The sequence below is a fragment of the Channa argus genome, chromosome 8, assembly GCF_033026475.1.
Source record: "Channa argus isolate prfri chromosome 8, Channa argus male v1.0, whole genome shotgun sequence".
In the NCBI taxonomy this organism is placed as follows: domain Eukaryota; kingdom Metazoa; phylum Chordata; class Actinopteri; order Anabantiformes; family Channidae; genus Channa; species Channa argus.
The window spans coordinates 20,277,620-20,301,187 of NC_090204.1; the positions used below are offsets into that span (position 1 = coordinate 20,277,620).

At 40.4% G+C, this 23,568-nt stretch overlaps 1 protein-coding gene across 21 annotated transcripts in view; it reads left to right on the plus strand.

Moving 5' to 3' along the window:
- The window catches only part of lrrc7 (leucine rich repeat containing 7), a 97,120-nt gene extending 74,988 nt beyond the window's left edge, over window positions 1-22,132 (plus strand). For 6 of the 21 annotated variants that reach the window (XM_067513759.1, XM_067513758.1, XM_067513757.1 and 3 more), the window contains 16 exons: window positions 142-264; window positions 777-909; window positions 2,652-2,877; window positions 3,862-4,365; window positions 4,708-4,932; window positions 5,058-5,277; window positions 6,199-6,549; window positions 7,021-7,266; window positions 8,296-8,508; window positions 9,859-10,101; window positions 11,531-11,650; window positions 11,811-12,021; window positions 12,502-12,770; window positions 13,615-13,707; window positions 17,239-17,313; window positions 18,884-22,132. In XM_067513759.1, the coding sequence (XP_067369860.1) occupies window positions 142-264; window positions 777-909; window positions 2,652-2,877; window positions 3,862-4,365; window positions 4,708-4,932; window positions 5,058-5,277; window positions 6,199-6,549; window positions 7,021-7,266; window positions 8,296-8,508; window positions 9,859-10,101; window positions 11,531-11,650; window positions 11,811-12,021; window positions 12,502-12,770; window positions 13,615-13,707; window positions 17,239-17,313; window positions 18,884-18,994 (3,363 nt within the window). In that variant the 3' untranslated portion in view covers window positions 18,995-22,132. Of the gene's footprint in view, window positions 1-141; window positions 265-776; window positions 910-2,651; window positions 2,878-3,861; window positions 4,366-4,707; window positions 4,933-5,057; window positions 5,278-6,198; window positions 6,550-7,020; window positions 7,267-7,449; window positions 7,495-8,295; window positions 8,509-9,858; window positions 10,102-11,530; window positions 11,651-11,810; window positions 12,022-12,501; window positions 12,771-13,614; window positions 13,708-17,238; window positions 17,314-18,625; window positions 18,662-18,693 lie in introns of those variants that run through there. The other 15 variants (XM_067513764.1, XM_067513774.1, XM_067513763.1 and 12 more) reach the window with 14 other exon arrangements.
- Window positions 22,133-23,568: the final 1,436 nt, after the last annotated feature.

Sequence of the window (23,568 nt, forward strand, 5' to 3'; positions counted from 1 at the left end):
GTCTTAGCCTTATTTGTACAATAAAATATTTGACATTTAAACCTCCCCCCCCTTCACACCCTGACGTACAATATATGTAATGTGTCCACTCATTTGATGCAAACAACAATTCAGAGTTGTGTTTGATCGTACATTTTCTAGGTGACTGACAGAGAGATGCAGGACTTCTCTCAGTCTCAGCTAATGGATCAGGGATCAATGCATAACTCTGGCATCGACATTCCCAAGAGGAAGGACAAAGAGGACCTGACTGAGAGCTCTGAGGTTTGTTAGACACACACACTCACACGCACACATTTTGATGCACATCTAAAGAAATTCTAAATGGATTTACAAAGTTTGTTAAAAAGTTGTTATATTAAATTTGCCTTGAGCATTCGGATCACCAGCAAAAAACCACTAAGACCACATGTGATCAATCAATCTAACCACTCTGGAATCTAATTGATCGCATGGCTTTTGTGGTGTAAACAATAATGCACTGCTACGGCCTCGACAAGGATGTTCGCAGAAAATGCACCATCAATACATCAATTTATGGTGGTTGTTGTACAGTTACTGCTAAATCCTGCTAATATGTTTCTTATTTAAATCTTAGATGATCCAGTGAAGTTCGATTATTGGTAGCTTTCCACTTCTGCAGACTTAAATTCAGTACTAAAACAGGACTTCCAACTTATGTCACTATCACCAACTTGTTGGCTCGGATGTCCAAAGGAGTCTTGCTGTACTCTGCTGTAGCTACCTGACATGAACCTGCGTTCGTCTTCCCTCAGGACTCGATGGGCGGCTCTCCCAATGACATCCGTATCTCTGACATGAGGCCCACTTTGGTGGAGCCACCGATGTACAAACCAAAGGTGGTGCTGCTGGGCAAGGACAAGAAAGGTACTGCTCTACCCTGTACAGGTACACGAAGAGGCTTAAACTGTGCACATCTATGTAGACACATGGCTGCACACGTAATGCACCGCAGTGAAATTCATGTGCTCGGCCGTAAAGTGCTGTGGGGCATGTTGTAAATTTGTCTATTAATTAGTCATGGTGGCAGGGGAATTGTTTTAGCACATAACAAATACAGAAGCAGTGAATACCATAAACCTCAGCTTCTAGGCTCATCCCTTTTCCATATTTTGGATCCGAAGCCCTTAGTTTTATCTGATTATCTCATTTTACTGCCCTGAGAAAACACACTTTTAGTATATGGTTCTAAATATGTGTGTCCCTTTAATTTCAGCAACGGAAAGTTTATTAGCTCGCTCTCAAACTGTTGTTTCATAAAATTCAGAGCTCCTTGGTGTAATCTATTCTGCCTTCAGGGAACTCTCTGTGAAATGAAAATCAAACAGCTTGTCTGTCTTGGTGAGTGTAAATTCCTAATGAAGGATCTTGTGGCAAAGTTAATAAAGAGCTCTAGCTCATAAGCCTGCTGGTTTGATAATATTGGTATTTGCGTAAAGGATTTTCTTTTTTTAATTTTCATGACTGCTAAGTGGAGAGATCAACACACTTCAACCTAAAAATACACAATAAATTAGCAAAACCAAAAGCCCAGGTGCAGCATTTAGGAACCGAATGCTTGAAAAATACAGAACACACTGCAAACTGCCTCGATTTCAACGGGACACGTCTGGTTAAATAAAGATTTTACAAAGCTGTAAAATGAATGTTTTATAACCAGGCCATGCGTTGCGTCATTGTGGTGGACTCAATATTGTCCAAACATATAATGAGAGCACCACAGCAATCTGGGTTAGGAGACAGACGACAAGAATAAGAAAGTAACATGAGCTTTCTTACCTCTCAGCATGTGTTGGACACTATCTGGGCCTCAGCGAGCATTGAGCCTGAACATCATTCTATTTACAATATCAACTTCCCAGTAATAGCTAAAAAAAACTGAAACAAAGTGAACTTGCTGTAGCTCTTATCACCTTTTCAAGTTTTGACATCTTACAGAGTAAAAAGTTGAATTTCAGAACATCCCAACAGTTCATTCATTTTTAACCAGGATTCTAGATCCATCCAATAGTCTGTACAAGTCAAATGACCAAATTAATTTGAAGTTTTCGTGACAAGTGATTCACTTAACAAATAAAAAAACATAAAAACAACTTACTTTAACACTCCTGCGTCTTGTTAAATCAAATGTTTCCATCTCCTAAGAAACAATGAAATAAGTGTTTTCAAATGTTTCTTCTAATTCGTCTGGTCTCTGAAATATTAGTGAATAGTTCTATAAATGAATAATAATTTTCCCATGTCCCAAAGAGGTAGCGTGTCTGCTAAAAGATGTAAAGTGGTGTTTGAGTTGTTCAGGAACAGATACTGGGGGTGTGTTTCCTTAAACTGTGTATATAGCTTTTTTATATTGCAGTGTCGACTGGTTGCTAAAGTTATGATTTAAATTCTAAATGTGTGACATGACACTGATGATCAACAGACAGATGTCCACATTTACCCACCACAATTTCACAGTGAGTCCCCTGATGGTATCCTTAGGTCACCAAGTCTTCTGATATTATCATGAACATCTAAGGGAAGTATGTTTTCTTCACACACCACTAGCACTTGTAAAAGAGTCTTATCAGAAGGAAAAGGATGTGACGTTTTGACTGAACAGACCTGTCTGTCTCTCCATCGGTGTGCAGAGTCTACTGATGAAGAGGCGGATAAGCTCCACTGTTTGAACCACAGCGGCTCCTCGGCCACCTACTCCGACTACTCCCCCTCACAAGGCTCCTCGGGCTCCTCCAACCCGCCTGCCAACACACACTCGCATACACACTCACACACACACTCTCATACGCACACTCACGCTCCCGCGCTGACAGCCCCCAACAAAGACCAGGCCCCTCAGACACACTGGACAAACAGGTGACAATCCATCATCCCCTTTTATCTTTTGATTCCATCCTTCCCACTTCTCCATCTATCATCCAGCTACTGCATCCATCCTCTCCTCCCTCCATCTTACTGTGTCTTTCTCATCTCTCTGCCTGCTCAGTCAAGGTCAGATACTCATTAGGATGCTGCACATTTCTATACAGGATTCTGTCTCTCTCTCAGCCCTTCTCTCCTCTGCTTCAAAGCTGTCCGGACAAGGGCTCAGTAATAGTACAAGAAGAAGAAAAAAATGAGGCTTGGTCCTTCTACTGAAATTATTACCTGATTGCAGCAAACTTATGATTAAGTTTGACAGATTTAGCAGGTTTGAATGACATGTTGCCATATTTCTTACATTTTTACTGTAGCTTCAGAAACTGTGACGACAGGAGCTTGATGCCAGTAAATATATTTCTAAACCCTTTTTAACGACACATTATCTCAACATATTTTTTTCCTAATCACATAAATGTATTTGTTAATTTGTTAACAAATACCCAAAAAAGCCCCCCAAAAAAGAACCTCTGCATCAATGGATATCTAATCTAATGTTTAAAGTTGTTTCTTTGTCCTTGTGCTTCCCCCATGTCTCCTCGTTAGTAGGAACCCCTGCAGGTTGAAAGCTCATTTTCATCTTTTGGACATTCGGACTGTTACTTCACATACCCAGATCACAATCTGTACACTTGTCTCTTTTCACTGTGTACTTGTGAAACATGGTATTTGCAAACAAATAGCAAGTGGGTGTGAGGGAGGTTGAAGGCATTAATATTTTCTGTTGAATGTTGCTCTCAGAAATCTTAATTACAACAAACATGGATGTTTGTCAAGTTGATGTTTTGCAGAGAGAGAAAGTTATGCTGGTCTCTGTGCCCACCGGCTCTGATTCAGTACATAATAATGACGTGTTGCACCTCAGCGCAATTCACTGTATTTATCATTATCATTAAGGTTTAATAATTTATTCATTTGTAGACTGGCCCAGTCCTTCCCCAAGCCCATTGACTCCAAGCCCCTGCTATCTCAGAGAGAAACCCCTCCATCAGGAACTCTACAGCAGCGTGGGGATCGACGCCCGTTGAGCGAGCCTTTCGATTGGTCCGAGGCGCCTCACTACGACAACACAGGCTTTGATGCTGAGGAGTCTCCTCTGGACGCTCCATCATCTAATTCGAGTCAAGGAAACCCTCCGCTGGGTTCCAAGCCTCGAAGCCAGTCGACACATGGGCGCCGCCCACTCCTCAGACAAGAGCGAATTGTAGGAGTTCCTCTGGAGCTGGACACCCAGACGCTCCCCTTCCACAGCAACCAACGCTCCACCCCAGATAATGACCAGCAATCCTCTGGGCCGCCACAGAATCCATGGCAGAATTGGACCCGGACCCCTAGCCCACTGGAGGATAGAACTGCTTTTCCTTCCAAGCTGGACCTGACACCAACCTCCAGCCCCAACCCCGACCGCAAGGACATGGACCCAAGGTAAGTTCCCGAGCTCCGAAATGTGTTTGTGCTGAAGGCTTTATCACTCTCAGGGTTTGTAGGTTTTCATTTTAACGAATTACATCACAGTAGCATTTGTAACCTTGGCTGAAGGTGCAGTTAGTCGATTTGCCTATCCTTATGGAATCAGTAACTAAAACTAAAAAGAAGTGCTCTCTAATAACTTGAATCTCTCTGTCCTTTCTCTGAAATCATTTCCACTTTTAAATAACTTCACTGTCAACCAATTAATCAGAAGGAAAAAGAATAATAAAAATTCTGTTCAATTTTCTTTGACTATTACCTTTTTGGGTTTTTTATTTGTTTGTTTTTTGGACAAAGGCTGGAACATGGACCAGGGCCTTTGCCCGGCAGCTGGACGTACCACGACAATCAGGGGGAGCAGAACAGGAAGGATCAGCTCAGTGTCGGTGGGAGCAACAAGGTGACAGTGGTGATGAGTAAAAGCTCAGACCGCCTGTCCCCAATGATGAAGGAGACAAGATCCAAGTTTAAGAAGTCGCAGAGCATCGATGAGATTGACATTGGCTCCTTCAAGGTCTACAGGTAGGTTAAGTTAAATGATTATCTTTCTTTACGTGAGAAGATAAGCAAATATTATCAGCTCCAGCAATTTGCAATGCCGTGATCGCAACAATTAATTTAAAAAAGTTCTTGCTTTCCTTGTACAGTATTCCTGTGGACAGCTACAGTTCATCCATTGAGCAACAGACCAGTTTGGATCGCCAAGAACTGCCCGGTTCTATGGAGCAGACTAGCATGTCTCGGTCACAGTCTGCCCCCATGTTAGATGATGAGCTGGGTTTCCCAGGACATGGAAACAACAACCAGAACCAAAAACCTTCCATCCCACATAAAGCCTACCACTTCGACCAGAACTACAATCCCCAGGTTAGCAGCTCAAGACTTACCTAACAGATTCGGGTAATAATATGCTGAAAGTTTTATCAACAGTGCTTCAGTTATAAACCTCGGGGTGTTTTTAAACCTACTTCATCTAGTTGAGCTCAATCAAACTCTGGTTGGTTTTCCCCCTTGGTGTGGTTCTTTTGGGTGGGTCTGCACATAGCAATCATACTTGAGTGCAGGCCACAAAAAACCACAAAAATACCTTTTTACTGGATCAATTGTTTGTCGAGTCCCGAACAAACACCGGTGCTGTTTGTGGTGTGATCCTCACTTGATCCGGCCCAAATCAGCATGTTTTAGCTAAACAGCTAGTTGACAGCCTGTCTTATTTACAAGGCACTGCTGTATTTTATAACAGTTTTTCCAAAGTGCTCTCAGGATCTGCTGCCAGTTTTGCCTGGCATACTGCCCCGATAATTGCCCCTGTTATAAATAAATTGTCCTCCGTGTTCCATTATGACCTGTCCCAGATCTGTGTAACCAATGAGCTGGCAAAACCATTCTCATGGGGCTACAAGTCATGCATTTTGGTTTGCATGGATTTTCCACGTGAAAAATAACCAAACCAAGGGGAAAATTGACCAGGTGTACAACCTGGTCTAGTGATATAGACCAAAAGAAATGAAGATTTCAGGTTTGAAAATGCCCTTAAATAAAGCAACATTTTGTGGGTGACACGAAATTTTTAATGGAGTATTTATTTTTGAATGTTTTAAGTGAGTGTGCATGTTATTTTGTATAAGGAATTTGGACCTTTTGTATAGAAGAAACCAGATGCTTCTATTTTTGTGGTTTGGTAAGAAGCATGGTGTGAACATCTTCTTGTGAAGTTACACCTACTTTTTTGAATTGCAGTTGTTTCCTAAAAGCTTTAATGGACTTGTAACCATTCTCACCAATCAGGTGACCATGGACCGTCGGGTCCCCCCACCCTTCCCCAACACACCAGATTATATGAACCACTCATCGAAGGCCTTGGAGTACCTCAGTCAAACAGGAAAGACATTACCCAAGGAGCTGGTGAGCCCTCGGTATCGTGCGTATCCACCACTGGAGATGTTTTCTTTCCCCCAATCTCCAATCAGCCAGGATGGTCCGACCAGCCAGCAGCAGCAGCCAATCCCAACACAGCGGTCCAGGCCAGGGTTTTTGCGGAGAGCAGATTCATTGGTGAGCTCTACAGAGCTTGCTTTGTTCCGCAGAGTCCATGAAGCCCAGCAGGAGGCGCTGCAGGAAGCTCAGTACAGACAGCAGGTAAAAGCTGGTATACGATATGTAGGTCGTCTGTTGGAATATGACGATACTAAGGATGCAATTATAACCCGCTTCTCTGTTTTTGTGTTAAGATGGCCTAAAATATGGGCATTATTACCAGACACTAAGCAGAATAAAAAAAGCAGTACAGTAAACATGATGCCATTTTTAGGTGGTTGTTGATTAGGCTCATTTTTAGAATCATTTTTCTGTTACACAGTTCACTGAAATCTGCTTCAGCTACTTTATACTGACTTTAAACTAAAATTACTTTGATGATAACTAGTGATTTTGCTAAGACACCAAACGCCTTTTGTATCTGTCTATTTAGGACTGACTTCTCCGGAGACAGAAATCATTTGAATGTTTCAGGCAGCTGCACGCTACTAATAATGATTTCACATCTAGTAATATTCACTGTATCTACTGTTTTATTCAGAAAGACCACGTGGATGTTTTTGTTCTCCTCAGGCGGATCCCCCCCTTTACGGTCGGGCTCTTGCCTACTCCACCCCCATGGAGCACTCGGCTCTTACCAACATGGCCGACAGCCAAAGCCAGATGATGCACAACAAGAGAAATGGCCGCTATGATGATGACTATCCCACCTACCAGGAGCAGAAGAAGCCCATGATTGGGTATCCGACCAAAAGCCTGACTCAGCGCCGCCCCCTGTCTGCCAGGAGCTACAGTACAGAGACCTATGGAGCATCTCAGGTAGTCTGACGTAACTACTACTGTAAACATGTGTGTCGTTGAACACTTTATTTTAATACCTTGGAGACAAACAGTTGATACTGAAGAATTTTATTTTGAAACATATTGAGCTTGTCCAGTAGGCAACGAAATATTGCTTTACTTGCTGTTGTTATTTTGTTTCTTTTTTTTTTTTTCAAATAGTTCAAATCAAATGTGTTCAGTACAAGATATCGGTGATGTTCTGAGGTGAATATGTTACAGTAGCATCACAATATTTATCCCTTCATTTTCCACCAGTTACTTGTGTTCAGGTCATGGTAACAGTAGTCTAAGCAGTGTAGAGGAGGTGTAAGGCAATACCATGTTCATGAATACTCCTTTCAGGGTGTTCGGGATTTCGCCCAAGTCAGAGTTACCCAAAATAGTAAGATGCAGCCTACTGATTGCATGTGCAAAGCAGCTCCAATAATCTGGCCCAATTCAAAATCAAAGAGCAGGACACAGGAAGGCTAGGAAGCTAAACTTGAGGCCTTACAATTGCAGTGTTAAACTAAAGCAACAAGCTAAAAGTTTGAAAGGAATTAATAATAAATACTTATCATACTAATTTAAGTCATTATTCTTTAAACATTCTGACCCTGAGTTTCTTACTGCTGCTGCTAAAGCATCCTTACTGTATATTGGTGCTGTTTGTGAACTACGTGCATTCACATGTTTCCACTCAATAGTTCAGCAATAAATCTAATGTGAATCAAACAATCTGAACTGGCAGAGGAAGCGCTTTTTCAAAATGAACTTTCCCTCAAACCCTCAAAAGGCGTGAGCTAGGTCTTCCACCACACCTGTCCTGTTTCAGCTCTCACGTGAGATGCCCACATAAATGGCACCTTTCAAACACACGATCACGCAACCAAATCTAGTGTAGTGTGTATAGTCAATATCAAAATATGACACATTATTAGCATGCAGAGGAATAACAGATGATTTAAATAAATGATTATATGAAAATCAAGTCCGACAGAATTTATTTATATTTTTAATATTCAGGCTCGTCCAGTGTCAGCTCGTCCCACCATGGCTGCCCTGCTGGAAAAGATGCCCCCTGACTACACCCTGGCAACCTGCCCTGAGAAACCACCTGACGACACCATCAAAGTAAGACCCGCCATACCACAGAAACCTGAAGACATCACCTCCAAGATGCCTGCCGATTGGAGGCAACAACTACTCAGGCACATAGAGGCCAAACGATTGGACAGGGTACGTCAAGGCAAAGCAGACACAACGAGGAGGGAGCTATAGACACTCACTCACTCACTCACCCAGACAAAATGCATACAGCATTTGACAGATCCTCCCTTTATGTATTTGTGTAAGTCTGTGTTGTAAGGTTGGCCAGATTTGTGTCCGGCTGCATGTGTCCACTCCACACTGTCGCTCTGTCAGCCTGACCTACTGCGCACTCACTACTGTGGATATGTGCTGAGGAAATCACATGTCCCGCAAATGATCCATAAGATCTGGTGATATGTCCAAAACCCTTTATTAAAACAAGTGAAAAACATCCACTAAAATTATTCCAGTGGGCTTTTATTAATGTACTGTAGTTGGAATATTGATCTAAAAACCATCTGAAACAACAATAAATGTTATTAGCTTAAGCTACATCACTTATTCATAGGAACATGGTGAACTTTTTTGGTGGTTGATATTATTAGGTGTTTAAAAAAAACACTTGTTAAAGAAAAGGACATTCTGATGTAATTATAGCAAATTTTTAGGAAAACATTTTTACATTTAACAATATGATTTGGAAAATCCTCTCATTCACTTTCTTGGTAAAAGTTAGATGAGAACATTAATACTCGTGTCCTGTCTGTATGAATAATATGAAGCTATAGTTTAACTCAGCATAAACCTTGGAAGCACATAACAACAGCTTGCTTTGGTCTGTCCAGTGTCAACAAAAAGGACATTTTTTTTTAAAAATCTACATTCACCTGCTCTTTAGGGTGTTGTAAGCGGTATTGTTTTACCTGAGTCAGCTGTGTCTTACTGCTTCCAGGCTTTTTGTTTCCAGGCTCCAGCTTCACGTTTCTTCTAGGCATGGGGATGCTTCAGTTCTCTCATTTAACTCTCAGCAAGAAAACGAATAAACACATTTTTAAAAATGTCATGCTAATCAGGACGCGTGCTTCCACAGAGAGGAGAATCGGGACTAATCAGACAACAACCAAAGTGGGTGTTGGCATTTTGAAGAGCAGTGAGATGGTGGTAAAGTGAAGCAGTGAAACACATTGTCTCCCAACCCACAGACGTTTAACATAGCAGTATGAAACTTTGTAGGTTTTCAATTAGGGATTATTGTTTGTTTATATACCCACATGTTACTGCATAACTCATTTGAAAAGTGATCAACCAGTTGTTGCTTATGTGACACAATGTTCCATGTGCACTGAGTGATCAGTAGCTAACATTCCTCTGTGCTTTCAGCAACTCTGCACTGTTGTTGTTGTTGTTTTATCAGTGTTATTGCTGCTCTTGTTGTTGTTGTTGTTGTTGTTGTTTATTTGTCTGTGGAGCTCACAGTGTGTCGTCACCTCGCTGCAGCCCGCTGCGTTGGCTCCGCCCCACCCCGCCACGTTCCATTCACCCATGTCATGTGATGTTGTCTTCTCCAATCAGAGTGGTGTCCTAAAGCACAACACGCTCACGCTGGGCATGCTCTGTCAGGGCGGGGGTCACGGCCAGGGGCGCAGCAGCACTTTGAACATTAACCTTTACAGTAACACTAAGCATGAGCCCCCTGCTGGCCGCTGGCTGCCACTACCTCCTCCTCCGTCTGCTAATGCTGTGAGTATCCATGTGAGAACAATCAACCCCAGGTACAGCTGCACACATTGGTAATTCTAGAGATTAGCTGCCACTGCCTCTCCGTCCAAATACAACCACTGTAAACTATTATTTACTTTGTGCCATAATTACCATTATAGTGAAGTGTTGAAGTTTTGTGAATCTCTCTTACAGCACTTACAGCAGAATGTAAAGTTTCTCAGCAAGTGAACAAATTCTGGTGATGCATTAGGATTTCAAGAGTTCTGTTTTATCGTTGGTGGAAAATACGTTCACTCGATTCTGCCTTTAAAGACAATTTTGACTGATTGATTCTTTACTTGAGTATTTTACTTGACTACATTTATTTGATAATTCTAATTACCCTTTGGGCTTTGATTAATAATGCAAAATACAGTATAATAAAAAAAAAATACTTGACTGAATCCTAGTGTAAAATTCAGAAGCTATCCAGCAGTGCATAAAGTCATTTATGTATGGGGTGTATAGGGTTGTTAAATATGCTCCATCATTACCACATTAAGGTGAACACATTAATTCATCATAATTTTAATCAAATATTATTATATTCATTCATGTAACATGAGCCATAACGCTTAAGAGCACCTTTAGTACAGTAACAAGGTTTTTTTTTTAATAAATCTTTTCTTTTACTTGAATAATATTCTGAATGCCACTTGTAAGCGAGAACCTCTACACTGCTAATAACGGGTAATGATGTGAGTACTTCATTACCTCTTCACGAGTACTTCATCCACCACTGTGTGTTATATTGGGCATTGCATGTCTGCACGACATGTACCATTGTAGGGACTTTCAAGGGACTCAATTAATTGTTTTGATATATAATATTTATGATGGTTATTTTTTTCCTATTACCTGCCACTTGATAAAGAATAGAAAATGGGCCAAAAATAATTTTCTGAACTTTAGGTACTGGCATCATGTGTGAACAAGCAATATTCTACCAAAGTTGCAACAGAAAAATGTTTTAACTTTCTTTCCTTCTTTCTCAGCTCTTTTGATTTGTTGTTAGGGTTTAGCTGGGAAAAAGGGATGTCACACGCCTCTCTGTGCCAGTCCTGATTTTGCCACTGTCAAATTAAACATGATCAGATTTCTGATAAAAGAGATTAACTAATCCTGAAACAGAGGTTTCAGGGACTTTACAGGAAGGGATCTTGTAGAAAAAGGGACGATAATATAACTTTCTGTTCAGATCCATTATTGATCAGCTACATTCACACTGTGCTGACTGGCAGTGTCGGTTTACAGCGTTTTTACAGCGTCGTTCATAATCAACATAACACACAATGCTACAATCACTCTGTTTCGAAATGCAAACAGGGAAAGCTCGAGTTATTAATTGATTCAGTTAATTAAATATTCAGGTTGATTAATGCCAACGGGCACTGTCTCTGTCTCTTAGACCCCTTCTCAGCAGGGTGCCATGCTGGATAATGACCACGAGGGGGTGTCAGGGAGCAACCAGTGGGCTCCCTACTCGCTCGGCCGCAGAGACGTCCCACCTGACAACCTCATGAAAAAGGTAGAGTCTATAGTTAAGGTTTTCATTTTCGTTTTAGTTTGTGTTCTATTTTTTCCAAATAATGACAAACTAACAAACTGTGACAACCTCAATGGGGTCTTGAGGTTTGTCCAGATTTCTTGTGCCATGTCTTTCTAACTACCAGCCCTTCTGTCCTCAGAGTGGCCACTCCCACAACCCTTCCCATCAATCACACAACACCATGATCGTCACTTCGTCTTCCGCCTCCTCGGCCACAACGCCTCATCGCGTGGTTGGGCAGCAGGGCTACGATGGGATGATGAATAAAGGGGGCCAATACCAACAAGGGATGCCCCTGTCAGTGGTTCCCTCTGGGGGGCCAGGGCAGTACCAAGGCAACATGTCTCAAGGTAAATGGGATTGAAAAGGAAAATAATGAATCTATGATTGTAAAGATATATCTTTGGTTTAAAAAATTCTTTGCATAAATTGTGAAGTAGAAAACTGCCATCTTGGGGTCATTGGCACACTGTATGTTTCTGTTGTTAGAAGATGCTTTGACAGTCAAATAGTAAGTAATTTCATCTAGGGTCATTAAACGCTAAAAGCCTAACAATCCCTTCTGTTTATTCTGAAAGAGTTTTGTATTGATAGGATTTTTGTAGTTTTGTGATGCTTGTTTTGGAAATCAAGATACTGCATCATAGAAAATTTGAATACAGTGAGAGTTTTAAATTTTAAACCTTCATTGACGCTAACGGTGCAAAATTCACTTGATTTGAAGGGTAGTATTTGTACCATGTGAAAGCCTACACAGTCCCTCATTTAAGGAAGTCTTATTTCTTAATGTTAGATGATACCAGTCTCTATTTTTTTTTTAATCCATGCAGCCCTTCCTACTTCTGGTCAAGCTTACCCTAGTTCCGGCCTGCCCATGGCCATGTCCCCATCTGGCAACCAGCCTCAGTACAACCCCCATACCTCCCACACTTCACATCAGCCCTCCCTTCCTGCCACCAACCCCCAGTACCACGGCAACCAGGGCATGGTCCATAGTAACCAGGTTATAATGACCACCCACACAAATTCGCGGCCTCAGAGCGCTCGCTGCCTGTTGCAGACTAAAGGCCAGAAGAGCACGGACGGTTTCCAGGAACAGGTATCTCTCTCTCTGCAAATCACATCCCAAGCTATCTTGGAGGTCTGGTAGAAATTGGGTTAAGCTCAAATGACAGCTAAATATATAGAAACTAGGCTATTAAGGATATTAGTTTTGTGGATGTGGGTCCATTCAGGAACACCAGGAATTAAGGTGAATGGTTTGGTAAGCTAAATTTGCTCCTCATTGTAGGTAACTGTCTTTGTTTGGCTCAGTAACTCTACAAATCACTGCTGTTGTTGATAACCTATTTGGAAAGACATAGTTGTTGATGTTCGCCTGTTGAAACTAGCCAGGCCAGATTCATTAATAGCAGTACGCACTGGTTACCCAATCAGATGCTGAGTTTGGCAGTGGATTTCGATGGTCTTAGGTAATCTTAAAACTGAAGCAGACAAAATATGTCAACCAGTACATGCAAGTGTAATTTTAGCCAACTAGCAGTAACAGTTTGGGAGAAAATGGGTCTAGAAAAAAGCCATGGAGGCGTAGTTCTAAATCTGAGATATTTCACAGATGGAGATCACTGCACTAGTTTAGGTAGGAACATGAAGTCATTCTCACCAGGCAGATCAGCTGATCTTCCTGAGGGGTTTTGCTTTGTCCCTTCTTAGTATAAGATGACTTTCATTATGCCAAACCGATAATTCTGACACAATGGTTGTTGCCAGAGAACTGAGGACCTCCAGTATAGCTGCCAGAACTTGTCACACACCACATGAATGTACTCATCCACCATTGTGCTTGTGATCTAGTTACTCGGTGTAGATATTGTGATGATGTTTCATTTTGAGTTGTCTTTCTTTTTTGCTTTGTGTCTGTCTCTATTCTCCTCTCTTTCTAGTTGTGTGTGAGAATAGAGAAGAACCCCGGTCTTGGTTTCAGTATCTCTGGTGGCATCAGTGGCCAGGGGAACCCCTTCAAACCCTCTGACATGGTACGACCCGACCCTGCCCGGCAGCCAATCACAGCCTCCACAGCTTTACCTCAGAGTTGCCATGGAAACTGCTGCTCGTTACTGCAGTGTTTCGTCTGTCTTTTTGTGTGTGTGTCTGTGGGGCAGCAGTTGACTTGGTTAACTTCAAGCCACTCAAAGAGTATTATTTATTTATTTTTTTACCAAAATCAGAGATTTGCACTTTGTATTTCCAAGACCCAGGACACCTGACGTGTGACAAAAGTGTCAGAAATTTCCCTTGTGCATTATTTGTCTTCTAAGACCACAGATGTTTTGAAATACATCTAAACTAAATCTGCTTAAATATTGGAAACACGTGTTAGCATCTCCAGACCAGGTGCAATAAGTCAAACATGGCCCTCGCTCATTAGCACTGATGATAGGACTGCATCATGAATATTGTATTTTTTGTGTACTTAGTTTATCGTACCCCCCCCCCCCCCCCACCCCCATTTTTTTTTTCTTTTCTTTTAGCTTTTTTACTGTCATGTCTCTTCCAACCTAATTTTCTTTTTAAAAATAGATTGGTGCATAGATGCATTCTAGTTACACATTTACAAAATATGCCAAAGTTTATTCTATAATTTCTACTTGTACTTGAGGCTGTACTGAGAGCTTGTTGGGCTTGCACATCCCCCAGGCCGGCTGCACATTGCAGTCTGTCCTAGAAACACGCTGCTATAGACAGACTAAAGCAGCGAGGCTGCTCACAGAGCTCTGACAGCTATTTTAGGCAGGCGCCTTAGTTCTGGGACACCGTGGGTGATTTTAGATGTTCAACACTTTGATCTAAGGATAGGAAGTATGACAGATTTTACTTACTGTTATTCAGATGTTGAGCAACTGACGAGACAGCTACTCTATAAATAGAAGTCTACAAGAGGAGTTCTTTAAACATTCAGCCTCCGTTCATCCCATGTGACAATAAACCAATTAATCCAAGTCAGGGGTGAGAAGTGATAATATAGAAACTGTCAATTCATCATTTAACTTTTTAAAGTTTTGAGCCTGAGAATAGTGACTCGGTTGCTGACTTGTTCAGTTACTTAATAATTTCCATAAAGGATCCACCAGCTGCAGTTTGTCCATTATTCATGTCATGTTACATAGGACGCCAATTAAATCAGAGCAGATGAGGGGCTTCTTAAATGATAAATACTTTGCCAAGTAATTACTGTTAATATAGATGTACATACAGTACATTAAAGCATATGAGCTAAGGTAGAAGTCTAGATATAGACATACTTCAATGTTATAACAGATTAAATGGCTACAACTTTTATGCATTTCACTTTACTGACAAATGTTTTCTGTTATCATGATACTGGAGCTTTCAGACATCTCAGCATATGATGGGCTGTGATTATCACCTGCTGACCTTCTAAGTAACTGCAACAGTGTCGGTTAACGTCATTAAATGTTGGTTTTTCACTCAGGATGGTGGCTCCGTGGTATCTTCAGTGTCATGCTAACATTCCTTCAAATTTACACTGAACAAAAACAGCTATTATCTGTCCGTTCACCAGAGTTTCCATTACTTCCATCCACACTGGGAAGACATTTACATGCTGCTTTCAGTTTCCGCAGGACTGGTCTGTCAGCAGTTTTAGCTCAAACTGATGCAGATGCACACAACAAGGGTAGATTGTTTTAATTTTCTTTAAGAACTCAATCTATTCTGAAGACAATTAAGATTAAGTCAAGTTCAAAAATAGACTGTGTATTAAAACATCGTCACTAATATACATTGATGGTTTTGAGCACTATATCCTATTGCCATCATAGCTGTTCCCTAGGAATGTGGCTCCCCCTTGAGGTCAACTTGTTTTTTGTAGCCAAAAGATACTATTACCCTATGAGTTAGTGTTCACAGCACATTTAAAACTGTGTTACACTGCTGTATTAACATCATCTGAAAATTAACTTCAAATTCACTTCTATCTGTTCATATTCAAACAATGTATGCCTCTCATCTATGTTGTCTTCTAGGATAAATAGTAACTTGTTTTTAGAGTTTTGCCTTTATATTCTTTGGCCGTTTGTTTTAAAAAAAAACAGGAGCTGACATGAACATGTCTTTATAAAAATGCACATTTGTGTGTTGTTCAAATTAACTTCACAGAATATGTCAGAATAATCCTCTTGCAAAAACAAAAATCCATTTGGTTTATTTGAAGTTTTACCAAACATAAATATAGATATAGATATATAGATATATCAATCTCTCTCTCTCTCTCTCTCTCTCTCTCTCTCTCTCTCTCTCTCTCTATATATCTCTCTATCTCTCTTTGTATATGTGTGTGTGTATGTGCGTACACACAATACTACTAGAGAAAACATTTGTCTTTTTAGATTTTTCCAAAATTCTGACATTTTGGAGACAGATTGTTTTTATTCAAAGCAGCTTTATGTTTGATTGTTGTGACCAATTCTACAGTATCTTTTATCTGCTAACACATTTGCAATGAGCATTTACAGTGAGCTCCATATGTGATCTGATGGAGAGAGATGCCTTCTAACTTTTAAATCCTCGATGAATGAATAAGCGTGGAGTATTAAAATAAATTGACATATTTTATAAATGCAATTTTATGGCTAAATCATCAAATTATGTGATGCTTCTCACGTATGATGCCCGCTGTATAAATGCCAGTGTTTCTTAATGTAGTAACCTGACTTCTCACACAATTACATCTTTAACAGCATATGTGTTGTAGTGTGTAGGTGCTGCTGCTGTGTCACAGCACAACTGTCACTACTTCTGTGCATCATACTGTTCTTGGTTGACCTCTCTGTGTGACTTCTTTATGGCACATTTATCTGTGAAGCTCACTATTGTGTGTTCAACACGTGCACAACCCGTTGAAACATGTTGAGTCGACTCAGCTGCATTGTCCCACACTTTCTGTGTTTAAAAACATCTTTCAGCTCTTTGTGAAAAGATGTTGGTGTTTTTACAATCTCTGCCTTGGGTTATTGAGGGAAAATACGGGGGATGAATCTTCTTTTGGCCTCCCTGCTACCTACTGCTTTCCCTTAGTCAGAACCCATCCCACACCTACTCTTCCCATATTCTTTATAATATTGACTGTATATCTATTTTTCTCTCTTTCTAATCTCGTGCCTATTCTATGCCAAGTCCGTATGTGTATAAAAAGCTTATAAATTCATTCTGAAATATCTTTCGGGGAGCAATGTATCTCTCAGTCCTGGTTAATTGCAAGCTGATAACAAGTAAATTCAAGATCCTTAAGTGAATTCCATCATTGTAAACCGCTAGCAGATTTATCATCAGTAGTATATCTGCATCGTTTGCATGCCTCTAAATTTAGATCAAAGGGAATTCAGTGTTGAATTGGCCTTATTTTGACAGAAATGTGATTTATTTATTTATTTATTTGTTTTCCAAAGGGGTGGGTGGGTGTATGTTAAGATGACAGTGAGAAAGGCAAAGATTCTAAACCATCGTGTCCCTGTGTTGTCCTAACGGTGTATCATTTTGACTTATAGGGTATCTTTGTTACTAGGGTACAGCATGACGGGCCCGCTGCTTCCGCCCTGCAGCCTGGAGACAAGATACTGCAGGTAACAACCTCTTACTTGCATCCAATGGGCTCAAAACAACCACACCCTTTCCTGTTTCCCACTCCTAAACCTGCTCAACCCTCCCCTTATTTTTTGAACACTAGAGGCAAAGCATTAAGTGGGACACATGAGGAATGTGCAGTTTACCTTGTACAGTTACAGGAGCAAGCTTCTCAGCAGAGGCACACGGTCATTAATCAACAAGTCCACATACCCACAACAGTTATCACCCTTTTCTTATTAAAGGTACTAAAATGTATCGGCCTGCAACATATTCCTGCCTGTATGTTCTGCCTCTGTGTGTGTGTGTGTGTGTGCGTGTGTGTGTGTGTGTCTGTTGATCTAGAAATGTGGCATAACACCCCACCCTCTCTCTCATTCATCAAGAATGCTTGAGGCAACAGTTTGTGAGTCTTATATTTAATATGTTAGCCTAAAGATGTTTCATAAGACACCATGCAGGGGCAGGTTTCGCAAAGGTAAATCTAACAGACAGTTTAGATTTTTTTCTTTTGCATAAAGGTATTGTTTTAGCTCTTCACTATATTAGGTAGGCATAATTAGCTTGTGTCTCTCTTTTTAAGAAAAAAACAGTAAATACTAAATACTTTACAGAACATTTGTCAAAGAATGCAGCAATAAAAAATTCTGATTTAAACAGACACATACACACACACACACACACACACACACATAAAAAAAAAGTCAGTATTGTTAATGTGACCAAGATATTATGAGCCATGATTTCCCCCCCACTCATCAGCTGGTTGGCGTTGACTGGTGCCCGCTAAGCCTGTGGGTAGGACGGCTAAAGTGTTAGACATGCTTTAGAATAAGAAAATAGGTCTGTCTTGTCTTTGTGACACTGTCAAACCGGTAAACTAAGCTACGAGCAAACAGCGTCTGCGACAATGTCAAACTGCCCCCAGGTTGGAATATTAGCCCTGAGAATATAATGGCACTAACACACACACACAAATTATAACATAAAAATCTGAACCCGCTCAACCAGTGATGCCACAGTGATGCCACTTTCCTAGGGCAACAATAGCTGTCAGTGAAATAAAATCAATTAACACAAGCAGTAAAAATTCAACATATTTGCAGTTCTACATGCATTTTGCTGATATCCGTTACAGCTATTATTTCAAATTAGTGGTAAGAGTAACCCAAGAGGGAGGTGTGAGGACTGAACCGTGAGGTCCATATGAGATGCTAGAGCTTTACTATGACAGAATTATTTCCCCCATTTCTCATTTCTGTCATGTTGTCCTCCCCCCTTCCCTCCCTCCCATTCATCTTCTCTCCACAGATGTACAGTTTAGCTGGATGAACTCATCTAAAAGCCCTTTTTTGTCTTTACCCCTTCTCTTTCTACAGCATGACTGTGTAGCTCCTCCTCTTCTCTCTCTTTTCCCCAACAGTGATGTGTTACTGAGATAATGATGGCAGTGACCCTCCATCCTTCCACACACTCACACATAGACACTGTATGGAAATACTGCAGCACACATACATACATGCACACACACACACATGCTGTTGACTGTGCTGCGTGTTTGCCTTGCAGGCTAACGGACATAGTTTTTTACACATGGAGCACGAGACAGCCGTCTCTCTGCTGAAGAGTTTCCAGAGGACAGTGGACTTGGTGATTCTGAGAGACAGCAGCACGCGCTAAAATAGTTTTATAACAAACAAACAAACAAATACAACAACGCTTCACTTCTCTGCTCATCGCCACCCCATGCCGCCCCACCTGCCTTCCCCTGGAAGCTTGTGGAACTGAAAACGAGCCGCCTTTTTTACCTTTTTAAGGGAACACACAGACATGAATTTGCCTATTGCTGGACCAAGGGCAAATACTAGTGCCAAATGTACTATAGGAAACATATCGGCTCTTCTGTCCACTGAGGGTCAGGGACCTGGTCAACAGCTGGCCGGACCACAAGAGGACTCCACAGTCCTTACAGGGCTGCTGTAGTTTGCATTTTGTGGTTGGTTTGTGATTTGACCCTCTTCTCGGCCAGTTTTATTGAGGTGTTTTTGCCTTTTTTTTTTTTTTTTTTCATTTTCTTTTGCCGTCCATGGTGGAGTTTTAATGATTTGTTTGGTGTAGCACTTTCCATGGTCTTTGTTCCTCTTTGTCCCTCTGGGTTTTTCCTTTTCGGTCTTCTATTTTGTTTGTGCCGTTTTCTCCTTCTTTTGCTGTCTCTTGTGTTTATGTTCTGCAGGCTTTATTGCCTCCAGTGTGCAGAAATTGAAAACATAAGACTTTCTGCCTTGTGTAAATACAGTACATAGAGCTGCAGCCTTCTAGAGCTGCACTCCCTTTGGGGCGTGGACAAACAGCTCTAAACGTTTATGATTAATACAATGTTGATTAACCACATTCTGAATTCTCTCTTACAAACATACAGGGATCATTTCTTTAAATGGACAATTTTCTAAAGCAAACATATTTATTTCTGTATAGAAAACACTTTTCATACTCCATCATAGCTACTTAATTTTTTTGAATTGTTGCTTGCACAGCTGTGACGAAAAGAGCTAAAGCAATATTTATGAGGCTCAGCCCACTGAACTTTTCAGCAGAGCCTAACTTGTCCTGCAGTGCCATCTATCGTGTATGTCATGCTAAGGTTTACACACACTGCCATGCACTGGAACTAACAGGCAGACACACACACACAGATTTAATTGCCCCATTCACAACACATACTGTATTCAGTGGTGTGTTCTGTCTGTGCACTGTTTTAGCCTAATTTTAATAATAAAATGCTATCATAAAATCACTTACAAACTCACTGTAACATTACTCACAATACTGTATCTGTGCCATTTTTTGAGGTTGTGTTTTCTAGTATTGTTACAGTACCGTCACACTCCTAGCTGCTTAAGCATGCTTTCATATCATTTGTAATTGCTGGCCAACCATTTTTTGTTGGCTTCTAGAGTTTTTGGCTCTAGATGGATTATACCACTGAATTTCAGTGAGACTGATGATTTAAAATTAGTGCCAAACAAAGCTTCTTAGCTTCCCTGGTTGCATTTACACAGGCCCAAATTATCAGAGCTTTACAGCACATCTTTGTGGCCCAGACCGGATCTGCAGACAGTGAAGGCAGCAGCGTGGCTTCAGTGATGAGGATACAGTTTACCTGTGTTCAACAGCAAGTGTCTGCTCTGCTGACCTATCCTGACCTCTGATCTCCCTGTGGAAAGAGCGAGAGAATGGAGAATGCTCGTACAAAAATCAATAGGTATAACACTCAATGTCAGTGTCTTAATTGGTAAATCTGCATTAAATCATAATGTCCCTTTTGAGACAATCAGGGAAGGATCTGATCTGTGTCACAAAGGCTTCTGGCTACACTTGAAATTTCTGTGTAACTTTTATAAACTGGGGAGGATAGACTCTAGTTGTTCAGGGACATAGATTTGACATTTAGATTTGGTGAATGTTCAAAATTATATGCAGATTTTGTCGGGCTGTGTTTTATTATACACAGAGCAGGAAAAAAAAAAAGCGGACTTACACGTAAATCTTATAATGGATGAAGCGGTTCTGGTGTGTTTAGTCCGGAGCCTGGGTAAACTTCACATACGGTGTTGACACGATGTAGGTAACTACAGAAAAAAGGAGTGAAGAGGTTCCTTCTCTTATTTTGTCTAAATGCAATACATGTCCTGAAAATCTTTCATGGCAGTGACTTTTGTTCTGTTGTGTGTAACATCCTTCACTGTCCTTTGCTTTTACTTGACATGACAGCGTCAGCCGATGTCCATTTTGTGTCAGCTCTGCTAATAAGCATTAGACTTTGGTTAATGAAACATGAAGGACACAAAATGGCACAGATAAGTCATGTGGCTAAGAAATTTTAACCACAGGTACCCACCTAGCCCTATTTAGAGTTTGAAATATCAAAGATATTGTGATGAGAACAGAGAAAAAGGTTTGATAATATAATTATTTTTTACTACATGTTTCAGGTAATTCTTTCTAAATATATTGATATACCTTAGCTTTGCTCAAAAATTGATATTTTATAATGACACTTATAACAAAGTTATGGACAGAGGTACGCACAGTATGACTTGGAGACCTACACATGTACTATCCAAAACTGTATAAAATGTATTTCTACTGTAATTGTGAATTTGTGTTATACAAATATATATATTATATATATAAATATATATATAAATATATATATGTACATGAATAGAAAAACAGTCATTTTCTATGTGTTTAAACAACATAAGAGCTGAACAAATGCTGAGAAGTGTCACTGTACATAGCTGTGAATGAAATCCAATTTAAAAAGACTCATATTGATTGTGAATGTACTCATGCTTTCTGCAGTACCTACACCTACCCAACTTGAATGCTGCTTCCTCTGTTGTGTGACAAAAAGTACTTTGACCTCCGAAGAGAGAACTGCTGTGGAGTTATAAGTTGGACAAATTTTTAGTGATGATTTAACAGAACTATTTATTCCTTTATTTATTTGCACATGCAAGTTAAAATCCTTCCAGTTTTAAGTTTGAATATTAATGCGGAGAAATGTAATTGCCGAAGTATATATAATATATATCATGTGTTTAGAATGCATTTTGCAGACGCTATCTGTACATACTATTTAAGATACAATTTTTACCGAAAATACGTATAAATGTATAAAATTGAAAAAATGCTGTGCAGCAATTATACTGGAGCCGTTTTGGGCTTTGGGAAGTACCATTTTTTCAGTATATAAGAAGTGTTTTGAATAATGTACTAAAGTCTATTGTACAAATAATAAAAATGTCACTATTGGTAATCTGGTCCTCCATCCGGTGCACTGTCTTTCGGTGTGGAAAGAGGAGGGTGATACTGCATCTCAATTTCTGCTACTATATTCCTAAGGGAAATAAAAATTTAAAAAAAGAGGCAAATACAATAAAAGAGGAGGGAAAGAGGCAGTTTAGGTAAGAAGGAGTCAAGACAAGAAGAAAAAAGGCAGAAAGCAACTAAGGTGGGGGAAAAAAGAAAGGGACAGAAAGGAGGTAAATGAAAATATAAAAGAGTGAAAAAAATTAAGCTATGGGGTGAAAACATGACAGGAATGAAGCAGGATGCATAAAGAAGGGATGTAAAGAGATGAGGTAAAAGAGGAAGTGAGGGAAGAGGATCACCTTAGCTGATTTCTGTGGATTAGTTCCTTTACTCCACTGTGGATTCAACACAGCAGAGGCCCTCGTCAGCCCAGCAGATGCTCCTTTGTCCCTCGGTCAATTAATTTAACAGCCAGACTCTTTTTGATCCTTCTCTATCCGTCCGTGTCACCTATTCTTAACACTTAGCTTAGATGTGGAGGACAGCTGAGTTTTTCTTGCTGTCTCACAGAAAGGTAGCTTTAAATGCTATTAGATTGTAATCTACAGTAAAATGATGTATCATGTTCTATAAGCTTTTAGGTGTATATGTAAAGGTTTAGTTTGAAAAGTGTGTATATATATCTATATATATCTATATAGATATATATATCTATATATATATATATTTATATATTTATATATTTATTTTTTGTCCTTTCGGGTTATCCCGTGAGTTTGGGGTCACCACAACGGATCATTGTCCGCATGTTGATTTGGCACAGTTTTTAGGCCGGATGCTCTTCCTGACGCGACCCTCCCCAATTTCTACCAGGCTTGGACCGGCACTGCACAGCTGGGGATGGGGATGGGAATGGGCTGTTGGGTTTTCATTGTCTTGCCCAGATCCAGAGACACTTCGACATAGGACCGGGACTGGGGATCAAATCACTGACCCTGTGGTGCGTGGACGACGTGCCTTGCCAACTGAGCTACAGCCACCCGCCCCAAAAGTACAGTGTGTGTGTGTGTGTGTGTATATATATATATATATATATATATATATATAAAATCATGTATGTAAAGTGTAAGGAAAAGACAAACACAATCAGCTCACATAGAAAGAAATTGCCAAAGAGTAGTTTAAATACAGTCTTAATAGGAATTACAATAGGAAATTTGTTGCCTTAAACCATTTGTTTTTTACAGAAAGTAACTCCTTTGACCACTGCTAACTTCTCGCCAACGGCACTAGAAAGGGTCTCTCTGTTGTGATACATCAGATTTGTGTGACAAAAATAAGATGGGAATCATTGGCTAACCATTCTTTCCTGTGTCTGTCTTGTACCATTCACTGTTGTTCTCCTGGCATCGGTGCCATCTGTAGAACAACTCTGC